At 40.2% G+C, this 12,788-nt stretch overlaps 1 protein-coding gene across 3 annotated transcripts in view; it reads right to left on the bottom strand.

Moving 5' to 3' along the window:
* ERR (estrogen-related receptor) overlaps nucleotides 1-12,788 on the bottom strand; it is a 154,329-nt gene that overhangs the window by 66,531 nt on the left and 75,010 nt on the right. The window contains exon 1 of one of the 3 annotated variants that reach the window (XM_065228625.1): nucleotides 2,080-3,192. The exons of 1 other annotated variant lie outside the window; for it this stretch is intronic. In XM_065228625.1, coding sequence (XP_065084697.1) covers nucleotides 2,080-2,106 — 27 coding nt within the window. In that variant the 5' untranslated portion in view covers nucleotides 2,107-3,192. Of the gene's footprint in view, nucleotides 1-2,079; nucleotides 3,193-12,788 lie in introns of those variants that run through there. One more of the 3 variants, XM_065228626.1, reaches the window with a different exon arrangement.

Genomic DNA, 12,788 nt, shown 5'->3' on the forward strand with positions numbered 1-12,788 from the left:
TGCTGGGGTGAGAGGTAATCACGCGTACCACTACACCACCGGCGCCGTTGATTTGGAAAATGTTCACTAAGATTTGACACTTTGAAAATAAATGAACATGTTCGAAAATCCCTCTGTTGTTGATCGGCCGTTTTTCGAGAAAGCGTCTGTCAAAATTGATTCCTTGTCGGTCAGAAATAAGTTTGCTGGAATAGCAGATTTATTTGAAAATTTTCCATCTGTCAAATTTAAGTAAAAATTCACCAAATGGAACACAGCCTTTATAACTTGAGCACAGAATCGTTTCTTGTTGTGTTTGTCGTATTAGATGCTAGATAAAAACTTCTTTTATCGATACGTGTGCTGAAAATACCTGGGCCGTGTGGATTAAAGAAGAAAGTCGACGAAGAGAATCTTGTCAGTGTTACTTAGGACCTAATGCAATATTCAGCTTGAATTGATTCGCTTAGCTGTAGCAATGTAAACAGAAAATCGATGAAGAGAATCAAACATTACAAGTAGGCCCTTTTGAACGCTCACTGTCGAATTTCAGAACCTAGCACTGAAAAATCTCGACGGACCTCTATTTATGCTAAGATATAAGCATTGCAAGTCCGCAAGACGATCAAATTTCGCATAAATGTCGAACCCGTTTAATGTGGTGTGCTGCTAATTTTCAGTGTTGCTCAATGATTGGGGAACTTTCATAAATAACGTAGTAGTTGAGGGAGGAGAGGGGTTTCAGATGTTGGGACCGGTCATGTATTAGGGGTTTTACAAAACACGCTCCGAGGGGACCGGTTAATTGGTCAAAAATATACATAATTTATAGATGGCCCTAATTTTACTTCCAAGGCTGTGTCGCAAAACTCGTGGTTAAAAGTGACAGATGAGTTATCGAATCACCCTGCTGTACGAGCGTGGTTATTTCGGACCGACTAGAAGTTAAATTTTGGTAACCGTGGCTGAGTTCTGTTTGAAAATTGATCATTTTCCGGCATTTTCTAACATTGAAAATATCTTTCGGAATGTCATGTTTAACCACGAGTTAAATTTGTTAAATTTAACTCGGCAATTAGTACACAGCCCAAGAAGTATTTCTCGATTACTTTTTCGAAGGGACGTATCAGTTTTTGTAAACAACGCATTTGATCGTCGATTTGGCGTAACTGGTAGCTCACCCACGCATGCTAAAACGCTGTCCAGACTGGAGAGTTATAACATGTTATAACGGTTGTCAACTAATTGCAACACAGAAACCACCATCAAGATAGCGCTATAACACTAACATTAGATAGAGGAAATTTTCCTCTGTCTGATATAGTGGTGGAGCGAGCTATCAGTTATGCCAAACCGACGATAAAATGCGTTTTTTACAAATGCTGATGTGTCCTTTCGAAAAAGTAAGCGAGATTTGTAGTTATCATTCAGGCAAGGAGTGCCTGCACCATCGAGGCGACGCCGCTACCAGCAGCCAGTGATCTCGACGGGAACGAAGCGCAAAGTTCGAGGTGCAAAACTCGAACGCTGCGCGCTTTACAGGAACCACTGTCTTCCTACTACTGCTGCTGCGGTTGCTGTTACCCGCTCACCCACCGTTTGAAGCGAACATGAGTTGAAGCACAAAAGCAGCACTGTTTTATATCTTTTAAAATTCTAGCAGTACGATGTGCAACCAAATGGTTCTCGATTATCACGACTGGGTTTGGGTAGAACGTTTATTTCATGAAAACAGTGATAAACTACCACTTTTTATTTGTACATTTTTAAAACATTTTTTTATGAAAAATTGAAAAAACGTTACAGCTTACGAGAGTTATTTCCTATCGATTAATGTATTTAGATTTTAATTTCATCTATAAATGACAAAGTTGTAAGCGTTCAAAACCTTACACCTTTTCGTGACGATCGCAATTTTAGATTTTCTATTTATCCCCAGTACCTTCCCGTAAGACGTAGTCTACGTCAAAATAAGATTTCATGATTCAATAAAGCAGAAACAGCGTATAAACATCTTCCTTAAAAAATATTGATTTTTATGACAATGTCTAAGCCCTTCTTTTTCATTACCAATCATATACATATAGAGGGAATACCTACCACTTCTTGCATCCAACTATCCATCATTTTCGAGAACTGCCGGTCTCCGGTTCCAGCGCTTCTCCACCGATCGTCAACGCTGAATTCAGAAGGCTATACTTTGTTTTTACTATTCCGGAATTCTTTCGCTGCCACTTTACCCCTCTCCGTATCCAATTCACCCAGTTGATGAGTATATAAAGAACTCTGCCGCCAGCACACAAACAAAACTCCCGATCTTGATCTACGGAGGAGCCACACCGTCCAACATGAACAACACGCAGCACGTCAAATGGAGGTAATAATTACAATCTTTCGACTTCTCTTCCTGTGCGGTTTTTTTTCTGCCTTCTTCTGCTCAAGTTTGCAGCTCTTCTACGAGAGAACTAGGTAGGATCTACGACGACCGGCAACACACCACTTTTGGTTTTACTTCTATATATACCTTCTTAGATACATTTATTGGGGAAGAACAACGCACGTAACAAAACTAGCCAACACCCGCGGCGGCAGCAATCGAAAGGGAAGGCGAAGAGAAGCCAACCGAAAATTCACTTTTATTCTCGTTATTTCATAGTCAGCAACAAAACAACAACACCATGCCGAGAGTGGCAAGAAGATGGAGAAAAACGCGAAATTGTTATTAAATTTTACGGCTCCGCTGCCGGCTGCTATACTACCTTCTACTTCAGGCACTGCTGTTTTTACGTCGAGTTTTGGCTGTTTCGCTAATGTGTTCAAATAATTTCTCTAAACCTTTTTGCGTGTTTCACGTATTGTTTTTTTTTGTGCTCCCTGTCGTTGGCACTGAAACCTAATTCTGGACACGGGTTCCTACCGACGAAACACTTACACTTAAATACACTTAGTATCTATATAGAGTTTCCGTAAAGGCTTCTCGTCATTGGGCAGCGGAGACGGCTGAAAGGCACTTGGTTAGGAATCTTCGAAAGTTGCGAACGCGAAGATCTACGCCGCGGCAGTGGGTTCTATGTAGAATTGAATTTGCGACCGGATCCGGTAAGTCTAAAAAAAATATCCAGGAAGATTCCCGTATAAATCGAACAAAAAACACTTTTAAGAATGACGGGAAAAGTTAGATCCGCATCGAGCGACATGAAGTCTCGTACTGAAAGAGATACGATTCGCGAATTTATTTTTCATATATTCTCGCTCTTCTTGGCCTGTCTGGTGCTTTGGGGCCGCGTAGTCGCTTCTAACTACAATATAAACTTCTCGACTTGGCGGCTGACGTTGCCGATGCTAATGATGATGACGATAATGACGATCCCCGTACCGTAGCCAAGCCAAGCTTGGGGAGTACATATGTATTGTGTTGGTGGACGGAATCAAACACATATAGGGAAGGATGGCGCTTCTGAATGGCGAAACCGAAAAAAAAAAAATAATAAAAACATTGCCAGTCGTTTTCCGATGATTGCGACGATGATGTTGATGAATGATGACGATGATGCTGACCACAAAAAAACAGCTGTTGGTGGTGTGGGTTTCAACGGGAGGGAGAGGCCCACTCTGAAGCTGAACTAATAACATCAGAAACAACAACAACAACAACCAACAACGGTGGGATCGAGATCGAACGAATACAGAGATGCGATTTGGACGCTTGTTTTCGGTGTCCAACCAATATTCGAGGAATACAGTAGTGTCTCCATTTGTGCAGGTCGCGAGAAATTCCAATCGAAATCAATGAATTACATCCGGCGCCGGTGGCTTAGTGGTAAGTGTTTCTGCTTTCTCACTTAGTTTGTCTGGGTTCACTCCATCCCCAGCCGAGGTCGGTGGGATTTTTCTGAAGCATATACAAATCTCTGGTCACGTCTTCCTCCAGACCATGTCATGTGATTTTGATGTCCGTCGGTAATTGTCCCTCGATTGCGGAACAGTGACAGACATTTAATGAAGGAATTAAGAAAAAGAATAATAATTATGAATTACAGGTGATGTGTGGATTTGATAGGATAAAATTTTCCCATCGTAATTCACAGGAAAAAGGTGAAAGCTGTTGAAATTCTGGATGAATTCTAGCTGTGCCTCCCCATGTAGTCACATGTTACATAAATACTTTACTTTCTTAATATCCATTTTGTTCCAATTGGGAGCACAGATGGACGGAATACTGTACATACTTGGAATTGCCCGAGTGTATGTTTCATTATAACATTATTACCGGTTAGTTTAGAAGTTCCTTTCACCAAAATATACCGGCCACCGTCCATCATTGGTCGGCGTATTAATTATACGCACGATAAATTAATAGTACGGTGGTATTTACACACCAGAGTCGATACGGTGACTTGTTTACATATTTGCCATAGGTGGGGGTTGTATTCTTCGTAGAATTCCTTGGAAAAGGCCTAAATGAGTTGGGCAAATATTACCAGCAGAGGTCTTTCCAATATATATATATATTTTTTTGTTTATTAATTTATTTGATAAGGCTCAACCGAATTAACTTTACAGAGCCGATGATTCTGGTTCACTAAACAATACATCTTAAAACTATAGTCAAAAGGTACAACACAATAAACGCTTTATCTTCCGCTATCTAATAAACCTCCTCCGCCAGAACGGGAGTCGCTTCCAGTTGTTTCATAGTATGGCAGAATCGCCAACGGGGGGTCAGAGCGCATCCGTTGCAGCGATGGACGCAAAACGTGGTCAGCACTAACACATTTATCACGAAACGGTTGCTTACCAAAGTCAACGACGCATCGACTGAAAGAACTGCTGATGAAGAACAGTGAGGAGGACCAAACAATGGTTGCTGCCGAGTAAACAGACGACCGCGTGACGACCAAGGTGGCCATTCCTACCGATTTATCGGTAGTCCTACCGGTTTTCGGGATGCCTACTGATTCAGTCAAACGACAAGCGACCCTGCAGAAAAGACAACACTGATCACCGTGGACGAAATGGAACTGGTTCGCATAAAATAAAATAAACTATTCCAAGTAGATGTTTTCGAGGAAGAGATTAGGTACTTGGTGAAGGGAAAAGCGGTTCCCAAGCATTCACACTTACGCCTTTTGTACCCCTTCGTCGACCCGGAAGACATTCTCAGAGTTGGAGGTAGATTGCGTCTTTCGGAGCAGCCTTATTTAACCAAACATCGTATCCTCCTACCCAGTTCCCATCCATTTACACCATTACCACCTGAGACTGTTACATGATGGCGGCCGTGTAACCCTAGGAGCCAAGCGGCAAGAGTACTGGCCAATTCAAGGACGTAGATTGGTCAATGGTATTGTTAGAAACTGCTTTCGATGCGCTCGTGCTTCACCCGTACCCACCAAGCAACAAACCGGACAGTTACCTTAAGACAGAATCACTTCTAGCCGTCCGTTTTCAGTCACCGGTGTTGACTATGCCGGCCCAGTATACATCAGGCCAATCCACAAACGACCTACACCAACCAAGGCCTACATCAGTGTCTTTATATGCTTCGTCACCAAAGCCGTGCACCTGGAGCTTGTGAGCGATGTATCCACTCCCGCATTTATCACTGCACTGCAAAGATTCATCGCTCGTCGTGGTTGCCCTGCACACATCCATTCCAATAACGGAAAAACTTTCAGCGGCATATGGCACCGCCGAAAGCCCCACATTTTGGTGGGTTGTGGGAGGCAGCAGTGAAGATCGCGAAGAAGCACTCACATCGACAGTTCGGTAACGCAATGCTCTCGTTCGAAGTCCACCGTGCTGGCACAAATTGAGGCAGCACTGACTGAGGACCCGAAAGATTTGGCTATGCTCACTTCGGCACACTTCTTTATTGGCACACAATGACCGCTCTCCCCGAAGTCGACGTTAGCAACATTGACACCAGTCGTTTGGGCCACTAGCTGCGTCTTCAGCACAAGGCCAGCAATTTTGGAACCAGTGGAAGACCGAATACTTGCAGGAGCTGTAGAAGGAAAACCGAAACATCACACCGAATACTGCAATCCAGCCCGGAAGATTGGTCGTCGTCGATGAGTTTCTCGCTCCCGTGAAGTGGCCACTAGCAACAATCGTCAACACCATCCCCGGACCAGATGGGCTCATCCGAGTCATCGATCTGCCAAACCAGCAAGGGAATCATCCGTCGTCCGATTGCGAAGATTTGTATGCTGCCGTTCGAAGAAGCTTAGAATATTTTGATTGTGTGTTATGCTGTTTTCGTTTTTGCGGTGTAGCTACACCGGTGCTACACTGCCGTACACCGAAATATTTTAGGGTGTAGATATAGGATGCACCTTTGTTTACAAACAAATGATGTTCAGCTGTCAAAGACTCGTGCTTATTCCTGCTTACACCAGTGCTACACCGCAAAAACGAAAACGACATTAGATTGATTTATCCTTTTAATTTGTCGAACCTCTTAACGGAATCCCTTTATGAAGAGCTTTGAGTGGGTTGGTTTATTTCCTTTAAATTCCGTTATAATTGCTTATCTTTTGACAGATACGCGTATTTTGTCTACTACTTGCAGACTTCATCAGTGCCAAGTACTCCCACCACTGAAGAATCCATCTTTTATATACGAGTTATATACTAATCAATAGGTACTAAAAATCAGCAGGTATCCACTGCCATGTCAAAATTTACCTAACCAGGTACCTAAATTCAGTCTGCAACAGGTAGATGCATGCTACGATGTGTTGTTTTAGGTAGCATGCTAAAGAGTCTCGAGTATCCGTTTCCGACATTAGATTGATTTATTTTTTCATGAATTATTATGACAGGAGTTTGACAGAGTGAAATTCAAAAATTTCAGGTTGCTGCGATGTCACTTCTCAAACTGATTGTTGCCCACTAGCTCGTAGTTCTAGTACTGCACTGCCAATATTGTATGCAAGTTGTATAGATGAAATGTTCCAACACAACGTAGGTTTAAATAGACAATGTAAGGGAATAAAAATGAGATAGTAAATTTCCAACCGCCAAGAAATAAAGATCGTTTTTCAAATTGAATAAAGTGTTGGTGAACTTGAGTGCATACTCCGCCGATGTTGCCGTCCCGTTTCTGGTGACTAGTGTCCGTGTGTTATCCCGAAAAACCCCACCGGAAAACCACGATCCTGCCCTAACATATTGGTGTAGGTTGACAATCTGTGAATATTGTGAGTGCTTACGCAACGGTTATTGGGCGGTCATTAAAAAAAAGTAATAAACGCTTTTCATCGCTTGCTGTATAATGATTATTTGGGATTCATGAAAAAGTGTAGCAACGCCATTCAGGATTACTCTCTACTAAATTTCGAAGCAGCTGTTAGGAATTGGCTTTCACCAAAATAATAAAGCTTGAGTTTAAATATACATCTATAAAGGTTGTATAAAAAATTCGTCTACTCCTAAACCGTATACATATCAGGCATAACATTTGATAATGGCACAAAAGCATTTGTAAACAAACTTTCTAAGGCCCTTTACACGCGAACCAAAGTACGCCCACGCAAACAATATTTAACCCGGCTTCAACAGAAAGCTGTGTAGTGATTATTGGATAACCGGAAAAAGGTTGAATAAGCGCCTTTCAAGTTCGCACACAACTAAACAGCAGGATAACAGCTGTTTAGAAACGTTAATGGAAATGCAATAACAGCTTGATCCAACTGTCCCAACAGCCATAAGTAGCTGACTAAATTCGCCAGATTTGCTTGTAAAGAGGTTGAGTAAAGGTTTCCTCATATCGTTTAACATATGAATACAGCTTGAGGCTGTACTAATGAAATGAGTAAAGCGTTTACATTGCGAAAATTGTAAGTTGGGTAGTTGAACAGATTCTCCAAACCAGTGTAAACAAGGGTTTTACAGAAGTTATGATTGAAACAGATTGTACGGTTATTATTCAGCGTGCAGCTGAATAAAATCACAATGCACGCGTTTCTTCAACAAGAAATTGATTTTTGGGTAAATATTTTCCTGAATACGTTAGGCAACCCCTATCGACAGTTTGTTTACTCGATCAGGGCATTGTTCGTTGCGCGCATTGTCTTTACCCGCAAATCGGTCGTGTGTGGTTGCTGTGAACAAAAATTAATGATGGATTTAATTGGAATTAATTGGAGCAAAATTTGCTTTGAAAATGGTGCTGGAAGACCGCCGTTAATTTCGCGGATCCTGTCCACATGGAAGCTTTATACAGAATAGCTGAGGAGAAATCCATGTTAATAACATTTAAGACTGAAGAAACATTGCTCCATAATGATGATGGAAAGCCAGTCAAGATACGCATGTCGAATGTGGGGGAATACGTCCATTATGTGCGAGTGTTTGATCTGCCACCTGAAGTTCTCGACAAACATCTAGCGTTGATGCTGGGGAAATACGGTAAAGTAAAGCGTGTTGTCCGTGGAAAATTTCCGGCAGAACTCACATTTAACGGAAATTATCACTTGGACAAAATTTTAAGATATTCTAGAGATAATTGTAAAGAAATTCTGAGGATAAGTTCCAGATAATTTTGAAAAATATTTCCAAAAATTGAAAGTAGAAATAAAGGTAAATTCCAAGGTACTTTTAAGTGTGGCGTCGCCGGTGGTGTAGTGGTAAGCGTGATTACCTCTCACCCCGGAAGGCCTGGGTTCAGTCCCGGTCGGTGCCGTCGTGATGTTCTGAGGCATAACATCTCTGATCACGTGGAAGTAAAGCCGTTGGTTCCCGGTTCATGAGTTTATGGGTCTATAGGAAGGGTCCAGGAAGACAAACAGACGTAAAACTTTGAATATGTTTATTCTTGAAAACATTCTACCTCAAAAAATAGGACCTCAGTAAGGACATCTCTCGGGCTTTTCGCGGAAAATAATCTTGCTCGCTGTGTCGCTAACAATGTTGCATGTACGTTAAACAGAATATATAGAAACGTCAAAGTGTTCCGATGCCAGCGCTGCGGTGAGAAGTTCGCGCAAATGATAATATTCAAATCAATCGTCAAAGGCATGAACGATGATCCAGAATTAAGTGTTACGTCTGTTTGTCTGTGGTCCAGGTGTGGGAGCAGCCTCCCTGGCGTCGGTGGCATTGGTGCTCAGTACGGAAAACAAGATCGACGGAAAACAAATCAAGGAAAAAAAAGGAACTTCTGAAGATAATTTTACGGAGATTGTGAGGAGAATTCCAGGGAAATCTAGGGCATACATTTTTGAGCAAATTTCCAAAAAAATCTGAGCAGTATTTCAGGAAATTTCAGACGTAAATTCTAAGAGCATTTCGAGAAGAATTCTAAGGAAATCAAATTGTAAGAAATTCTAAGAAGTTATCTCAAGGGATTTTAAGAAGAGTTTCAAGATAATTCTGAGAACCAACCCCATGCAATTCTGATGTGTATTAAGATAATTTTGGGACAATACTTTAAGAAACCTCGGATGAATTCGAAGAGTAGGAGAATCATGAGAATAGATTCTAGATAATTATGATAAGAATTTCAGGAAAATTCTGAAGAGAATTCCGATGTAAGGAATGGAGAAGCATTCTAGATTCTGTGACATGAAAAGTTCTTTAGGTTGTAGTTAAGGGTTAATTGTCACATCCACTTAAGGGCCATCCACATTAGATACGGATCGGACGCGTTGCGGCAAAGTGACAGGAACAGCTAAATCTATTGTCTAACTGTCAAATTTACGTCCACGCACCGCAAACGGATCTAATGTGCGTGGCCCTTTATTCTCTACCCTTTCTTTTACGCCAAAAGTAATTATATACTCGAGAGAACCTATTATCTTTCACACATATTGGTGCACATTCGAGAACACCCGTGTAATAGAACACATCTTGCTTTCATCGCCCATTTCTAGCCATTTTGTTTGGTAGGTGCCTTCAGTTTGTGTTCTCCCGTTTCTCTGTTCGATTGCGATTTACGAAAAAAAAATGCCGCGTACGCGTAGTACCAAAACCAATAAAATAGCTAAGGAGATAGCCAACGAGTGTAACTCGTCGTTTATTGTGGAAGAAATACCGGTTAGTTACACTTCAATTCATAACATCATTACCACTTATACCCGCTCGAGCATGAATACGTACATAACCTTTTTTCTATACAGCCTCCCAATTATGCTACTTCGAACGATGTTCCAAATGTTTCCGATGGCCATTCAGGTGATGTAAATTATTAGTCAATTGCATATTTAAAATTTAATATTGAGAAAGCTCCTTTTGACGTTCACGCTCTTAGACGAGCTTAAGTATTAACCCTCTACATTTGTTTATTTACAGCTTTTCGAAAATCCCACATCAAGATGCAGCGCAACGTCGGTCCGGAATACTCAGTTGATGCAGAAAGTTTCGCACAAAAAAAAACGCATTCTGATGCGACCGCTTCACATGATGACAACACAGTTACCGTCGGAGTTCAAATGGAGCCTACAGGTAATAATAATGTATTGTCTTCAACCCATGAGGGTAAAACTTCTTTTGTAAACAATGACCAACAGTCGATTTTTAGCGCTCACTCTAGCAAGCAAACTTTTCTTTCTGATAAAAGAAACATTGATGGTTAACAAAGTTTGCCGGGGTGATCTTCAGTTCAAGAGAAATCGATGATGAAATTCATTGTTTACAAAATTAGTTACACCATTTCCAAATGTTGATGAAGATGTTCTGTAAGCAATTTTCTTTGTTTTCAGCTTGTGTCTGTCAGCGGGAGCAAGAAGTGGAGGCAATGAAGAGGAAAATCGAAGAGTTGATTAAGCAAAATGAGAAATTGTTGAAAAAGAACATTAAGCCTTGCATCAAGCTAAAGGAACAACTCTCGATAACTTTTTCAAAGGGACGTATCAGCTTTTGTAAACAATGCATTTGATTGTCGATTGGGCGTAACTGGTAGCTCGCACACGATTACTAACACCACTACAAGGTAGGGGAAAATTTCCCCTATCTGATGGTAGTGTTAGCATGCGTGGGCAAGCTACCAGTTACGCCAAATCGACGATCAAATGCATTGTTTAAAAAAGCTGATACGTCCCTTTGAAAAGGTTATCGAGCTGTTGCGGTCAAATGACTCAAATACGAGGTTGCAGATGGCTCTCGCATCCTCCCTACTGCCAGCTTCAACAAAGCCATTCACGGAAGTTGACGGTTTTCCTAACAATGAAACCTTATTGGCAATGTCGGTGGAAGCGAAGGATTCCGACTACATGTTCGTGAAATTCGTCATGAACACATTATGGCCTGAGGGATTCGTGGGACGGTCCTTGACAGGACGTGCGCCAAATAATCCAACAGGACGTCTGCGAAGATCTGAAACTGGTGATCACAATACGGCAGCAGAACCAGAAGCTGCAGCAGGATCGGCAACAGTCGAAGAATCTACTGAGGAAATAACCTGTTATACGAATTGCACTCGAAACAGGAAAAGTTCTCTATGTCAAAGGTAATTAATTTGTAAATTTAACTAAATAACTTTTATTTGCAGATATTTAGTAAATGTACTAATTTATTTTTATTTACAGTAAGACTATTCGAACGCAGACTGCTATTGCGTGACGAATACACTGTTGCCGTTAAATTGTCATCAAACTATAAAAAAAAATTGATGCACGCAGTGATTAACAATCAATCGCGTTAAGCAAGATTACTTTTCATACAAGTTTTTTTTTTTAATTACCTTCTTAAAAATTTTTATTTCAACGTTCTGAGAATGTTTATAAAAAATGAAAATCAATTATCATGTTTCGATCTGAAACTAAAAAGAAATACATAAAATATCAAAAGGAAACAAATTATGATATTATTACTATGGTTGACATACCGCAAAATATCATGTTGATAACTGATTGAAATATAGGAAATATTTTGAATAGATAAAAACTTATTCATAACAATTTTTTGATCTTGAATCTTGATATCAACCAATAGATTTCAAAACATTCAGATTACTAAATTTGATATCATGAAATCAAAATGATAACTAATTTAGTTTTTTAATTTTGTTTCCCTACCATAGTTATAATAACATATTGATCACTTATTTTGTTTATTATTAACGAAATTACTAAAATAAAAACGCATACATGGATTTGTTATCAAGAAAACATAATTTGTTATCTTTTTAATATCCTTCATATACCATTTAGATCTCTTTTTTGTTATGATTACTGTTAACTCGAACACACGGTAGGCAAAATATGTTATCAGGAACGCTTGTATCAAAATATCAAATTTAGTTTTCATTTTGTTTTTATTCTCTGCTCGGGTATTCCGCTCATTGGATCTGTACTCAGTTTTCCGTTGCTTTTGATTCCATCGGAAGTTAAGTATTTTCTCCTGTGGAAACGGAAATCGCGGAGAATATTCTTATTGTGCGGCCGATAATGTTCTGTGTATGATATGAAGTAAAAGTGGTGTATCAGAAATAACTTGGTGCGATCCTTGAGATGATTCGTCACCTGTTCAAAGGAGTATTTAGATGCCACGATCGTTCTAATACCACTAGTTTGCAAACAACTGGACGGGATTACTGGAAACATTGGATTTATATGGTGAGACCTTTCCATTATTAACATTTTATGTACCATTTATTAGATGACATATTATAATCTGTTTACTTTATTGCTTCCATTTGAACAATGATTTATTGTTGAAATTTGTAATTGATTATCATTCAAGATGAAAAGACAGAGAGATGTTGTGCCTACGAGAGAAGAGGTAGGTTTTCCCCTCGATCAATAAAAAACATGATAAAACCTAACATAATTCTTTCTTTTTAATTAGCTACGGGTGTGACAACG

The sequence above is a fragment of the Ochlerotatus camptorhynchus genome, unplaced genomic scaffold (genome assembly GCF_037179485.1).
Source record: "Ochlerotatus camptorhynchus isolate MF236.1 unplaced genomic scaffold, CSIRO-AGI_Acam_v1.1 ptg000298l, whole genome shotgun sequence".
NCBI lineage: Eukaryota > Metazoa > Arthropoda > Insecta > Diptera > Culicidae > Ochlerotatus > Ochlerotatus camptorhynchus.